Genomic DNA, 13,616 nt, shown 5'->3' on the forward strand with positions numbered 1-13,616 from the left:
GATTTTGACCCCGGATCATGTGCGTATAGCATCAGTGGATATGGTAGACTACTATATGAATGTAATGGGATGTACATGGTCATCCAAGGACTCCCTGGAGTTAAGATCTACGAGTCTACCGCCGTAACAAGCAAGAGGTCATCGGATTTTGACCCCGGATCATGTGCGTATAGCATCAGTGTATATGGTAGACTATTATATGAATTTGTTGGGATGTCCATGGTCATCCGAGGACTCCCTGGAGTTTAGATCTACGAGTTTATCGCCGTAACAAACAAGAGGTCGTTGGATTTTGACCCCGGATCATGTGCGTATAGCATCAGTGCATATGGTAGACTACTATATGAATGTAATGGGATGTCCAGTTAAGATCTATGAGTCTACCGCCGTAACAAACAAGAGGTCGCCGTTTGGCTAAAGGATTTTTGTTTATCGTTCAAATTTGAATATTTCGATAACTTTACTTCGATTGTAGATCTTAACTCCAGGGAGTCTTTGGATGACCATGAACATCCCAACTTATTAATAAAGTAGTCTACCAAATGCACTGATGCTATACACACAAGATTCGGGGTCAAAATCCGACGACCCCTTGCTTGTTACGGCGGTATACTTGTAGATCTTTACTCCAGGGAGTCCTCGGATGACCATGGACATCCTTACACATTCATATAGTAGTCTACCATATCCTCTGATGCTATACACACAAGGTTCGGGGTCAAAATCCAACGACCTCTTGCTTGTAACGGCGGTAGACTCGTAGATCTTAACTCCAGGGAGTCCTCGGATGACCATGGACATCCCAACACATTCATATAGTAGTCTACCATATGCACTGATGCTATAGGCACATGATCCGGGGTCAAAATCCGATGACCTCTTGCTTGTTACGGTGGTAGACTCGTAGATCTTAACTCCAGGGAGTCTTTGGATGACCATGGACATCCTTACACATTCATATAGTAGTCTACCAAATGCACTGATGCTATAGGCACATGATCCGGGGTCAAAATCCAACGACCTCTTGCTTGTTACGGCGATAAACTCGTAGATCTAAACTCCAGGGAGTCTTTGGCTGACCATGGACATCCCAACACATTCATATAGTAGTCTACCATATGCACTGATGCTATACGCACATGATCCGGGATCAATATCCAACGACCTCTTGCTTGATACGGCGGTAGACTCGTAGATCTTAACTCCAGGCAGTCCTTGAATGACATCCCATGGACATCCCAACACATTCATATAGTAGTCTACCATATGCACTGATGCTATAGGCACATGATCCGGGGTCAAAATCCGATGACCTCTTGCTTGTTACGGTGGTAGACTCGTAGATCTTAACTCCATGGAGTCCTCGGATGACCATGGACATCCCATCACATTCATATAGTAGTCTACCATATGCACTGATGCTATACGCACATGATCCGGGGTCAAAATCCAACGACCTCTTGCTTGTTACGGCGGTAGACTCGTAGATCTTAACTCCAGGGAGTCCTCGGATGACCATGGACATCCCATCACATTCATATAGTAGTCTACCATATGCACTGATGCTATAGGCACATGATCCGGGGTCAAAATCCGATGACCTCTTGCTTGTTACGGTGGTAGACTCGTAGATCTTAACTCCAGGGAGTCTTTGGATGACCATGGACATCCTTACACATTCATATAGTAGTCTACCATATGCACTGATGCTATACGCATATGATCCAGGGTCAAAATCCGATGACCTCTTGCTTGTTACGGCGGTAGACTCGTAGATCTTAACTCCAGGGAGTCCTCGGATGACCATGGACATCCCAACACATTCATATAGTAGTCTACCATATGCACTGATGCTATACGCACATGATCCGGGGTCAAAATCCAACGACCTCTTGCTTGTTACGGCGGTAGACTCGTAGATCTTAACTCCAGGGAGTCCTCGGATGACCATGGACATCCCAACACATTCATATAGTAGTCTACCATAGGGGAGAGTGGGGAGACTTGATCCCCTTTTTTTGTATCGCACATAACTCTGTCAATTTCTCACAAAACTATGATCTTTTTGCATGAATTGAAAGCTTGAACATTCAACTATGTTTGGCTGATAAGGGTATTTCATCAGATAAACTCTTCGAATCATGCCAAGCGTTTTAAAAAAATATTTTAAAGCGGCATTTTCAAAATGTTGGGGGTAATTTGATCCCCCTTTAAACATTTTGAAAAAATCTTAGGCAAAATATTTTTTATTCATGCAAACTTTTAATTTTCTATAAGTTACAGCAATTTCACATTAAACCTGTACGTTTATGTTCACAATATAACAATTTTAGCATGAAAAATATTTAAATACTTAAAATTTTCTTTTTAAGACCAAAATTGAGCATGTTTACAAAAGCTGGTAATTTTTGTTTACAAAACTTTTGAAAAATGGTGCACACTGCAGTAAGTTATGTACAACTATACTCAAGGAAACTATGTACAAAAACCCAGCTCAATTAATTAATCTTGAGGCTGATTCCAGTGACTGTAAAAATGCAGGGATCAAGTCTCCCTAAACGTACTTTTTTAAACAATTGTTTGTAAAAATAGTATGACGATAAATTTAACGTCAAATGCGTAAGGGTTTTGGAGTTGATATGTTTATCAAGCAATTCATGTATAAAAAATATTTTTTTTAATAATTTTTGAGTGTTTTCTATACTTATCAAAACAAAGAAAAAAGATCTCTTGGACGTTTTTTGCAGCACTTTTTCGAAAAATGTGTGTAGCTCAATCTAAACATTTTTTAATTTTTTTCTTTGTTTTCTACAATGAGTTTTAGTCAATTTCGCACAACTTTCTAGAACAAAGCTAAGTGTTTTACCCACATGCTGACGAGATACAGGCTTGGGATCAAGTGTCCCCGGGGATCAAGTCTCCCCACTCTCCCCTATGCACTGATGCTATAGGCACATGATCTGGGGTCAAAATCCGATGACCTCTTGCTTGTTACGGTGGTAGACTCGTAGATCTTAACTCCAAAAAATGTTTTTCAAATATTTTAATTTTAACTTTTAATATTTATTTTTATAATCGTACAAAAAATGCTAGCTGTGGACCCCCCGAACTTGACAACTTTTTTTATACATTTGTATTGGTTGTTTCCGTTGTGCTAAAAGGAAATGGCTATGCACCAGGCGCTTCCATATACTTGTAGATGGCTCATATAATTGGGAGGAGACGCATGGTTTTTTTTAAATTGTTCGATTTTTTATGTTTAAAAATTTACCACATTCTCATCAGTCTCCATGGACATAAAATCAAATTCTGTCGATTGCATCGGATTCGGGGAAGCATTTTCTCTGAGGAACCGATGAGATATCGTGAAGCGCATGACACAAGTTTTGTTTTGTCGAGTAGTGTTATGCAAGAGCATAAGTTGGTATCATACCAATTTAAGGTATTGTTTTGATATTGACAAATTCTGGTCAATGCTCGGGCACCAGATTATGTTATTATATTGGTATTACAGTATTTTAACAAATTCCTCTGAAACTATGGGAAATTTTATGCAAATTTTTATAAAATGATTAATTTTGCGCTAAAATGAATGCTTTTACTGAAAATATGAAATTTCAAATCTAATTTTTTTATACCTCCCTTTTTTATATTCCGCTCAAAGCAAGCCCGTCCCAAACGTAATTTCGTCAATTTTGGGATAATTATGCAGTTTGGTTCGAAATCATGCTGTCAGTAAAATACATAAAATTTATTACTTTGTTTTAGTCGGCCTGTGTGGATCAATCGGACCGCGCACTGGACTCACAATCCAGAGGTCGCCGGTTCGAATCCCGAGGCGGACGCAAAAAATTCTAAGTGTAAATATAGGTATTCGGTGCCCTCTCCCCGTGCCCATACCTTCACACTTAGGAGACCCGGGAGGCGGAGTCTTGTCGCAAAAAGAACGATACACGCCTGTGGATCCGTTGACAAAACCGCAAGGTTTAAGAGGGCCACATTATAAGGTGTTACGTCGATTCCGTTTTTTTTTAGAAAACCGGAAAAATCCGCTTTTTCGTGAAATTCTAACACGTAGCCTTATGGGCGTGACAAATTTGACATGCGTTTTTTTTCGGCTTGCTGTTTTCACATATGGGACGGACTCAATAAAAGCAGCAGTAATAAAACAGACATGAAATTGTCAAAAAAAAAATCTAATTCGAGATACTACATTTATTATTTTCGTGGAACAGTGTTTTATCAAATTCCTTTAAAATTATGGGAAAATTTTGGTCAATTTTGACAAGATATTAATTTTGCGCTAAAATAATGTCTCAAAACAAATGCTTTCATTGAAAACCGAAAATATTCAGCTAGACTTTTTTTTCGATATACCCCCTAAAGAAATGGCTTAAATGTGGAAATTTTTTGAAACTCTGGAAATTTTTTTTACCAATTTTGACATGGTCATAAATTTTGCGCTAAGTGACTTGACCAAATACTTTGATTAACGAGTCAATCGATAGTATGATTGATTTTTTTTTTGGTGACTGGAAGCCAGTTTCATTTTCATAACAGCCAATTTTGGCACAGTTACTCAATTTGTCGACCCTGATGTCGATATTTTTTCTGTTATTTTTCTCAACATGTTTACAAAACAAATGAGCAACTCTCTACGAAATCGGCCAATATCGACCATTTGTATTTTTTGTATTTTTTATTTGACTTAAACTTTATGGGGGCCTTCTCTATGACCAAATAAGCTATTTGGTTCACCCATACAAGTCTTCATACAATTTTGGCAGCTGTGCATACAAAAATGTTACGTACATATTTAAACAGCTGTAACTTTTGAGTGAATTTTCTGATCAATTTGGTGTATTCGGCAATGTTGTGGGTATTGTTAAGGCATATTGAGAAAAAAAAAATTGTGAACGGAATTTTTTTTTGCACATTTTTTAATAAACTATTTTCACAAAAACTCAATTTCCCAAAAAACGTATTTTTTGATTTTCGAGATTTTTTTATATGTTTTAGGTGCCCGCAACTTTTGAGCCATAGAGAAACATGGTAAAAAAAATCTGCCGCCGAGTTATGAATTTTTGACGTATTTTTTTTGTAAAATTGAATATCCAATCGAATAGTACCTACTTTTCAGATTTGATGATAAAAGGCTCTGTTTTCAAGATATAGCCACCAAAAATTTGATTTAAGCGGAACATTAGCAGTTTTTCGATTTTTAAAAATAAAGACCATGAGTGACCATTTAAAAATATTTTTTAAGGTTCTGAAAATTTGCTATAAAATTGTCTAAGAGATGTTGAAGATTGGACCTCGGGTTGCTGAGATATAGCCGCTTTAAGAAAAAGAAACACGAAAATTGAAGCTTGGTAAGTCTCACCAAAACAACCCATGTACATGAAACATTCGTGATATTTTCCAATCTTTTCGAAAAAAATATGTATTTTTTTAAATCAAGACTGTCATTTGAAAAGGGCCAAACATTGAATATTACGCCCATTTAAAAAGCTAGTCTTGAATTAATTTGTTTCAAAATATTTTTTTCAAAAAGATCGGAAAATTTCACGAATGTTTCAAGTTATAACATTGAAAATCGGACCATTTGTTGCTGAGATATCGACATTAGAAAATGGTGGGTTGTTTTGGTGAGACTTTAACTTCAATTTTCCTGATTCTTTTCCTTAAAGCGGCTGTATCTCAGCAACCAGAAGTCCAATCTGGAATGTCTCTTAGACAATTTTATAGCAAATTTTCTGAACTTTTCAAAAAAATATTTTTAGAAATGGGCATTCATGGTCACTGTTTTGAAAAATCAAAAAACTGCAAATGTTTCGCTAATATCAAACTTTCGGTGGCTATATCTTTAAAACCCTTTATCAAAAAATCTGAAAAGTACTTTTCGGTTCGAAATTCAGTTTTACATAATAAAAATTACGTTAAATTTCTTTTTGCATGAATTTTCGATTTTTTTTCCAAAAATCAATATTTTTCAAAAAAAAATCATAACTTTGCGGCAGATTTTTTGACCATGTTTCTCCATGGCTCAAAAGTTGAGGGTTTTTGTACCCTAAAACATATCAAAAAATCTCGAAAATCAAAAACTACGTATTTTGGGAAATTGAGTTTTTGTAAAAAAAGTTGATAAAAAATTCGCAATTTTTTTCCGTGTACCTATTTTTTTCTCAATAGTCCTCAACAATACCTACAACTTTGCCGAAGACACCAAATTGATCAGAAAAATCACTTAAAAGTTACAGCTGTTTGAATATTTACGTACCATTTTTGTATGGACAGCAGCCAAAATTGTATGGAGACTTGTACTGCCCACCATTGAAAAAACGGCTAATATCCACTTTTGGCAAAAACGAGATATTAGCACCAGGTGGTAGAGGACGTTCCAACGCATCTTCTGGAACTTGAATTTTACTGAAATAGTGTCTAGACTTGGCTGCCGATGCGAAAAACCAAACGGCTAATATGCCACTCTTATGGGAAATTACCTTGACGAAGATTTTGTGTCAAACACTAAAACGCGTTTTTCTCGGAATACTTGATTTGGCATAATAGCCGAATTTTCAATTATGGGCAGTGTATGGGTGAACCAATGACACAAAATAGCATATTTGGTCATAGGGAAGGCCCCCACAAAGTTTGAGCCAAATCAAAAAATAAAAATAAAACCCATTTCCGGTTTTGTTAGAGAATGGGACTGGGCCATTCGGCAGAAAATTATTCGGCAGAATGACATTCGGCGGAAAGCCGAACGGCAGAAAAACAATCGGTGGAATAAGTCATTCGGCAGAAAAGGTCATTCGGCAGAAAAATCGTTAGGCAGAAAAGTTTGTTAGGCAGAAAATCAATTGGCAGAATGTCATTAGGCGGAATGGTACAAATGGCAGAATAACTCATTTGGCCGAATAAGTTTTTTTGGCAGAATGTTGTTCGGCGGAATAGTACAAATGGCAGAATAACTCATTGGGCCGAATAAGTCGTACAGCAGAAAACCATTCGGCAGAAAGCTTTTTTTGGCAGGATCTCTTCTTAGTTGGAAATGTTGGAAAACAAACACAAAACAAAAATGAATTAAAAATCAATTTGTTAACACTCAAAATCAAAGTACAAAAAGATCACATTTTCGCGGTACTTTTGTACACTTTGCTGAGTCCGTCCATCGTTATATTATCGTATGTAACTCAATTATATTATCGGCAGTTATAAACCTTTTTAACAACTTAGCTTCCATCCACCCCTGGATTCGAACTGACGACTTTGGATTGTGAGTCCAGCTGCCTACCAGTGGACTCCACCGAGACAGGACCCAGGGAGACGACTCCTGCACCTGGACTGAGCTAACGACCTAACCTCTAAGATTAGAACGGGGCCAACATTACTTCCCCTTCCGACGAAAGGCGAGAGCCGACAAATCTCGTCTCTTGAAATGCCACCGGGACCTTCTGCGATCGAACCTAGGCCAACTGGGCGCTTACCTCTACACCACGGGTCCCGGATTTTTTTTTTGTAATATCGAGTTATCAATTCTAGATTAAATTTTCAAAAGGTCATAACTGCATAGGAAATCCATGACCAATAGGTTGTTTTGAAAATTTACTCTAGAATTTATTTTTGAGTTATTGCCTTATTTATAGAGTTCGTGTACCTTGCGATGTCTATTTCGTACACTGCTGGGTAACAGAAGGCTTCTTATGAGTAATAAGAATAGTTAAAAATCTTTGAGAAATCGTATCATTAGCATTCGTGAAAAGTAATTCACCCAGCGTTTCCATTAAACAACTTTAACGTATCATTTCAAGTGGCTCGAATGATCCAATCCCTTTTATAACTCGATTCATTCATCAATTCGTCCCAATTTCCGGTTCAAACAAACCGCCCCAGCCTCAGATATCCCGTTCCAGTGGGGCCAACCGCTTCAACAATAGGAGATACTCACCGCATATGATAGCTATAAGTTGACGGTCGAGAGCATTTAACGATGATGACACCGATTTCACAAGAGTGTGCTCGTCGCGCGTTCCTTTCTGCAGCAACAACACAAAAAAATCACTCACTGCACCACTGGTTCCACTGGTTGACTCTTGACTCCTTCCCTTATTTCCCTTTGTTTGTAATTCACTAATTGCTACTCCGACGCCGAGTTCCTTCCACCACTTCACCGACCGAACGTGTGAATTTCACAGCGCCGCCTGCTGTGCGGTTTCTCCCGGTGTGTGTGAGTGTGTGTGTGTGTGGTATTAGCTTCCTTCTTGAACAACTCTTCTTTTCTTCTGGCGTGTGGTTTTCTCAATGTGACTCTTGGTGTGCTCTCTGGCGGCGTGAGACTGTGAGTGTGTTGTCGACTCTTGTTTCTTTTTCTTCTCGTCAGTGACGGCTATGACAGCTTGGTGTCAGAGTTCGTGAATACGGTGTGTCCTAACCTTATTTGCTTACACAATCGGAGCGAATGTCACAACGGCATCAGCTCTTCCGACGATGGTTCGTTGGCTCTGCTCTGGAACAGACTGACGATTGATGCTCCAGCGGTAGCGTGCTTCACAGCGAGAGAGGGAATCTGCGGCGAGAGATCCGTATCGTCGTCTGGTGTTGGTTGAGAGCCGGATCTCCGGAGAGAGGGGGATCCCTCCTCGACAGCAGACAAAAGGCGACTTTGGGCTTCTTGCTGGAGACTTGTTTGTTCCGAAACCTTTTGCGTCCAATGATGCTCTCCGCTGATAACGACTTCCAGTCGTACCACAATTGTCCTTTTGCTCTGCGGGCACTCTGCCAACCCCAGAGGATCCTTGACGAGCGGGGATGAGGAGACAAAGTTCACCCTACCAAAGAAAAACTGTGCTAATTTTATTTGAGTTTTTGATTTTCCCGTTCCCCTCCTTGTCGCACGACTCTTCGTGCCACTTCGTGTCTCAGCTGTGTGTCCTCTGTCGAAGTCGTCGTCGTCGTCGTTGTCTTCGTGTCCAATGCTCACCACTTTTTCTTCCGTTGGCGCTCTCTTATCTTGCCCCCCTCTGTATCTTGCCTGTGTGTTATTTTGAAAGTCAAAAATATCAAATTTTCGTCTGTTCCACCATTGATTTTCCTCTGCTGCAGTGCCCTGCCGTGTCCTGCTGCTGTTGCTGTTCCTCTCGCAAGCTTCCGATCCGCAATACCGTTTTTCGCTACCTTGCTACTTCTGCAAGCTCTTTATCTCCTTAACCTTTCCCTATTAATACTGCATTGCATTTTTCTTCTTTCTTCCCTCACTGTTCCATCTGCACCACGACGGAAAAACTTTTTCCAGCACAAGCCACCTGGAGTTCAACTCCCCCAGGCTAATCCTTTCTTTGAACACAATCCGTGACCTCGCCGTACACCACTGCTATCGACGACCCGTCGAATCCCCGCTGAAAAACTCCAGCTTATCCTTCCAAAACGAGGAACCCCCTCAGAAGACTTCAGATCAACCAAGAAAAATGCGCGCGCGATGTGCTGCGGATCCACATGCGATTCCGGAAAGTTTCAGGCTCACACTACCTGCAGCAGGTCGGCGGAGCTGGCTGCGAAAGCTCCGAGATGGAAATTCCGAAAACCATCCGAGCAGAGCGGGAGAGAGAGAGAGCACGGTGGAGTGGAGCGCGAAAGAAAAAAAGGATTTTAGTCGCATTGTCGCGATGCTCCTGCCGCCGTCGCCACCAACACTAGCGGAGCGAGCGGAAACACCAAAGTTGTGCTGAGACACAAACACACGCGTACGGAGGGGGTGAACGGGAGTGTGGTGTGCTAAAGTTTTATGTTATTTTCCGAGCTTTTCTTTTTTTTTCTTTCGTAGTGGTCCTGAACTTTTAACCTGGCAGCGCGCCGTGAAGGATACAGTAGCGGGAGAGCGGTTCTCTGGAGATTCGCGAGTTTGGTTTTAGTCAGGACAGTGTGGAGTTGGAGTCGGAGACGGAAGAGTTGGGTGATATTAGAGGACTCGGAGTCGACGTCTGAGTGTCAATTTGAAATGGGAGTAGATGATTGGGTTTGAACTGGGATGGGATAAACAAAGGGAAAAAAACCTATTGTCAAACTAAACCACTTTCAACATGGCCGCTTCTGTCAACCTAAACCAGTACTTTCTTATGAGGAGAAAATAAGAAGTATTATAATTTGAGTTAAAAAAAATTAAATCAATTTCACAAATAATTGTAAGTTGCATTAATAGATTGATTAAAATATTTTTAATTGAAAGGCATTTAATTCTATCGTACACCGAATGTTGACTTATCAGCATTTTCATTTCAAAAAAACAATACATTTCATGATCTAACTATTCTTTTGCCCATTTGTTATTTTTTTTAACGCGTTACATAAAAATGTCATCTATATTGAACAATATTAAACCTGTGCTTCCCATGAAATTAAAATGTGGCGTGAAGAAACAACATTGTAGAACTGGATTTAAAAAGCAAACAAAAATAATGGCCACACCGCAAATTTTAACAGCCAAATTTAAAAAAAAAATCTGCGAGGAAAAACTAAACAACATTTCAACCAAAGAAAAAGTCATCCGCATGCTTGAGCACTGAGTTGAAAGACATCATCGAGAAAATTTGAATTGTCAAGCTATCTGAATCACAGATTGCTTGATATTTGTTTTCGAATACGAATTTTCTTGCAACAAACAGAAGAAGAATACAAACGTAAACACTCAAAAAGAAGACTCTATCCAGCCGTCCCGTCCCAGGGTTTGAATACACTCAACCCCCGGTGGTTGGTCACTTTTTCGTTTGACACTTTTTTTACGAACTGTCACTTTTTACACGTTTGCGTTCACGCACACTATCAAAACAAACGTTTGGTAGTGCGTGTGAACTCCGTGTAAAAGGGGTGTCAAACTAAAAAGTGACCCCGTTTGACAACAGTTGGTGTCAAACCATCGGGGTTTGAGTGTAGAAGTCGGTGGATTGTGAAGCACGTCAGGGAGAGATACATTTTGTTTGTTTTGGAGTGTCTTACCGTATGTGAACACAGAGAACACAGCTCGAGATGGCCAGAAAAACTATGCCCTCGGGTTCATTTTCTTAAAAAAAAAATATGTGTCAAATAAAAAATAAAAAAGTGTCAACTACGGGAATCGTACCAGGGACCTTTGACAAACTAACTGAATGACTTAACTGCCTCGTCTAGCCAGAAGTCGGAGAGTTACTGTTTCAATATGAAATGAACAAATTTGTATTGACGGTGTGAGCTACAATTATTGTTCTATCAAGTTCAGCACTGAGCTCTATGAATTTTGGAGGAACTATTCTCTTTATTCTGTTTTTTTGGGTTTGGAATGTAGAAAACATGAATTGAAAATGACGTTTGTCAGATTTATTCAGTTTTTACTTCATTTAACTATAGATTTAAAGTCATTGTGCTAGCAGACGTAATTACGTGCTTTCGCATTTGAGCAATTCTCTACCAAAACCGGAAATGGATTTTATTTGTATTTTTTGATTTGGCTCAAACTTTGTGGGGGCCTTCCCTATGACCAAAGAAGCCATTTTGCATCATTAGTTTGTCCATATAAATTTCCATACAAATTTGGCAGCTGTTCATACAAAATGGTACGTAAATATTCGAAAATCTGTAACTTTTGAAGGAATTTTTGATCAATTTGGTGTCTTCGGCAAAGTTGTAGGTATTGTTAAGGACTATTTAGAAAAAATAGGTACACGGAAAAAAATTTCCCGATTTTTTATTAACTTTTTCACAAAAACTCAAATTCCCAAAATACGTATTTTTGATTTTCGAGATTTTTATATGTTTTAGGGACAAAATCCGCAACTTTTGAGCTATAGAAACATGGTCAAAATCTGCCGCCGAGTTATGATTTTTGAAAAACTGGTGATTTTGGAAAAATTGAAATTTCATACATAAAATTTTTGACCTCATTTTTATGCAAAATTGAATTTGCAATCGAAAATTACTTTACAGATTTTTGATAAAGGGCCCCGTTTTCAAGATATAGCCACCGAAAGTTTGATTTCAGCGAAATATTTGCAGTTTTTCGATTTTTAAAAATAGTGACCATGAGTGACCATTTCTAAAAATATTTTTTTTGAAAAGTTCAGAAAATTTGCTATAAAATTGTCTAAGAGACATCGAAGATTGGACCTCTGGTTGTTGAGATACAGCGGCTTAAAGAAAAAGAAACACGAAAATTGAAGTTTTCTACGTCTCACCCAAACAGCCCACGATTTTCTAATGACGATATCTCAGCAATTAATGGTTCAATTTTCAATGTTAATACATGAAACATTCGTGAAATTTTCCGATCTTTTCGAAAAAAATATTTTGAAAAAAATTAAATCAAGACTAACATTTCAAATTCAATGTTTGGCCCTTTTAAAATGTTAGTCTTGATTTAATTTTTTTCAAAATATTTTTTTCGAAAAGATCGGAAATTTTCACGAATGTTTCATGTATTAACACTGAAAATTGAACCATTAGTTGCTGAGATATCGTCATTAGAAAATCGTGGGCTGTTTGGGTGAGACTTAGAAAACTTCAATTTTCGTGTTTCTTTTCCGCTGTATCTCAACAACCAGAGGTCCAATCTTCGATGTCTCTTAGACAATTTTATAGCAAATTTTCTGAACTTTTCAAAAAAATTTTAGAAATGGTCACTCATGGTCACTATTTTTAAAAATCGAAAACTGCAAATATTTCGCTGAAATGAAACTTTCGGTGGCTATATCTTGAAAACGGGGCCCTTTATCAAAAAATCTGTAAAGTAATTTTCGATTGCAAATTCAATTTTGCATAAAAATGAGGTCAAAAATTTTATGTATGAAATTTCGATTTTTTCCAAAATCACCAGTTTTTCAAAAATCATAACTCGGCGGCAGATTTTGACCATGTTTCTCTATAGCTCAAAAGTTGCGGATAAAACATATCAAAAATCTCGAAAATCAAAAATACGTATTTTGGGAATTTGAGTTTTTGTAAAAAAGTTAATAAAAAATCGGGAAATTTTTTTCCGTGTACCTATTTTTTCTAAATAGTCCTTAACAATACCTACAACTTTGCCGAAGACACCAAATTGATCAAAAATTTCTTCAAAAGTTACAGATTTTCGAATATTTACGTACCATTTTGTATGAACAGCTGCCAAATTTGTATGGAAATTTATATGGACAAACTAATGATGCAAAATGGCTTCTTTGGTCATAGGGAAGGCCCCCACAAAGTTTGAGCCAAATCAAAAAATACAAAAAATAAAAATGGTCGAAATCGGCCGGTTTTGTAGAGAATTGCTCATTTGCTTTCTTATTCGCATTCGCATGGAGATTGTGATCTTAGCGGGTTGCAGACTGGATTTCGTCATGTATGTGTGATAATTGTCCAGCCCCGGCTGCTTAGAAATTTAATTCTGTAAGAATTAAAACCAATCCTACGCGAACAGGAAAACCATCCATTGCCAGCCACTCTTATCTCCACCGGGAGAGGAATAAGGAGGAGCACGGGAAGTGCTAGCAGACGAAATCACGTGCAGTAGCAAAACACTTTAAAGTGCCTGTTAATGCATCAAGTTGCAAAAATATTTTTTTTTCAGCACGTTTCGTACATTTATCCAATGAGGTTCGCCGAGTTGA

General features: G+C 38.4%; 1 protein-coding gene across 3 annotated transcripts in view; it reads right to left on the minus strand.

The window, feature by feature from the left end:
• LOC6037551 (acetylcholinesterase) overlaps positions 1-13,616 on the minus strand; it is a 248,691-nt gene that overhangs the window by 114,710 nt on the left and 120,365 nt on the right. Inside the window, exon 1 of one of the 3 annotated variants that reach the window (XM_038261577.1) lies at positions 7,952-9,539. The exons of the other annotated variants lie outside the window; for them this stretch is intronic. Coding sequence (XP_038117505.1) covers positions 7,952-7,956 — 5 coding nt within the window. The 5' untranslated portion in view covers positions 7,957-9,539. Of the gene's footprint in view, positions 1-7,951; positions 9,540-13,616 lie in introns of those variants that run through there. 3 annotated transcript variants of the gene reach the window in all.

This window comes from Culex quinquefasciatus, chromosome 3 (genome assembly GCF_015732765.1).
Source record: "Culex quinquefasciatus strain JHB chromosome 3, VPISU_Cqui_1.0_pri_paternal, whole genome shotgun sequence".
In the NCBI taxonomy this organism is placed as follows: domain Eukaryota; kingdom Metazoa; phylum Arthropoda; class Insecta; order Diptera; family Culicidae; genus Culex; species Culex quinquefasciatus.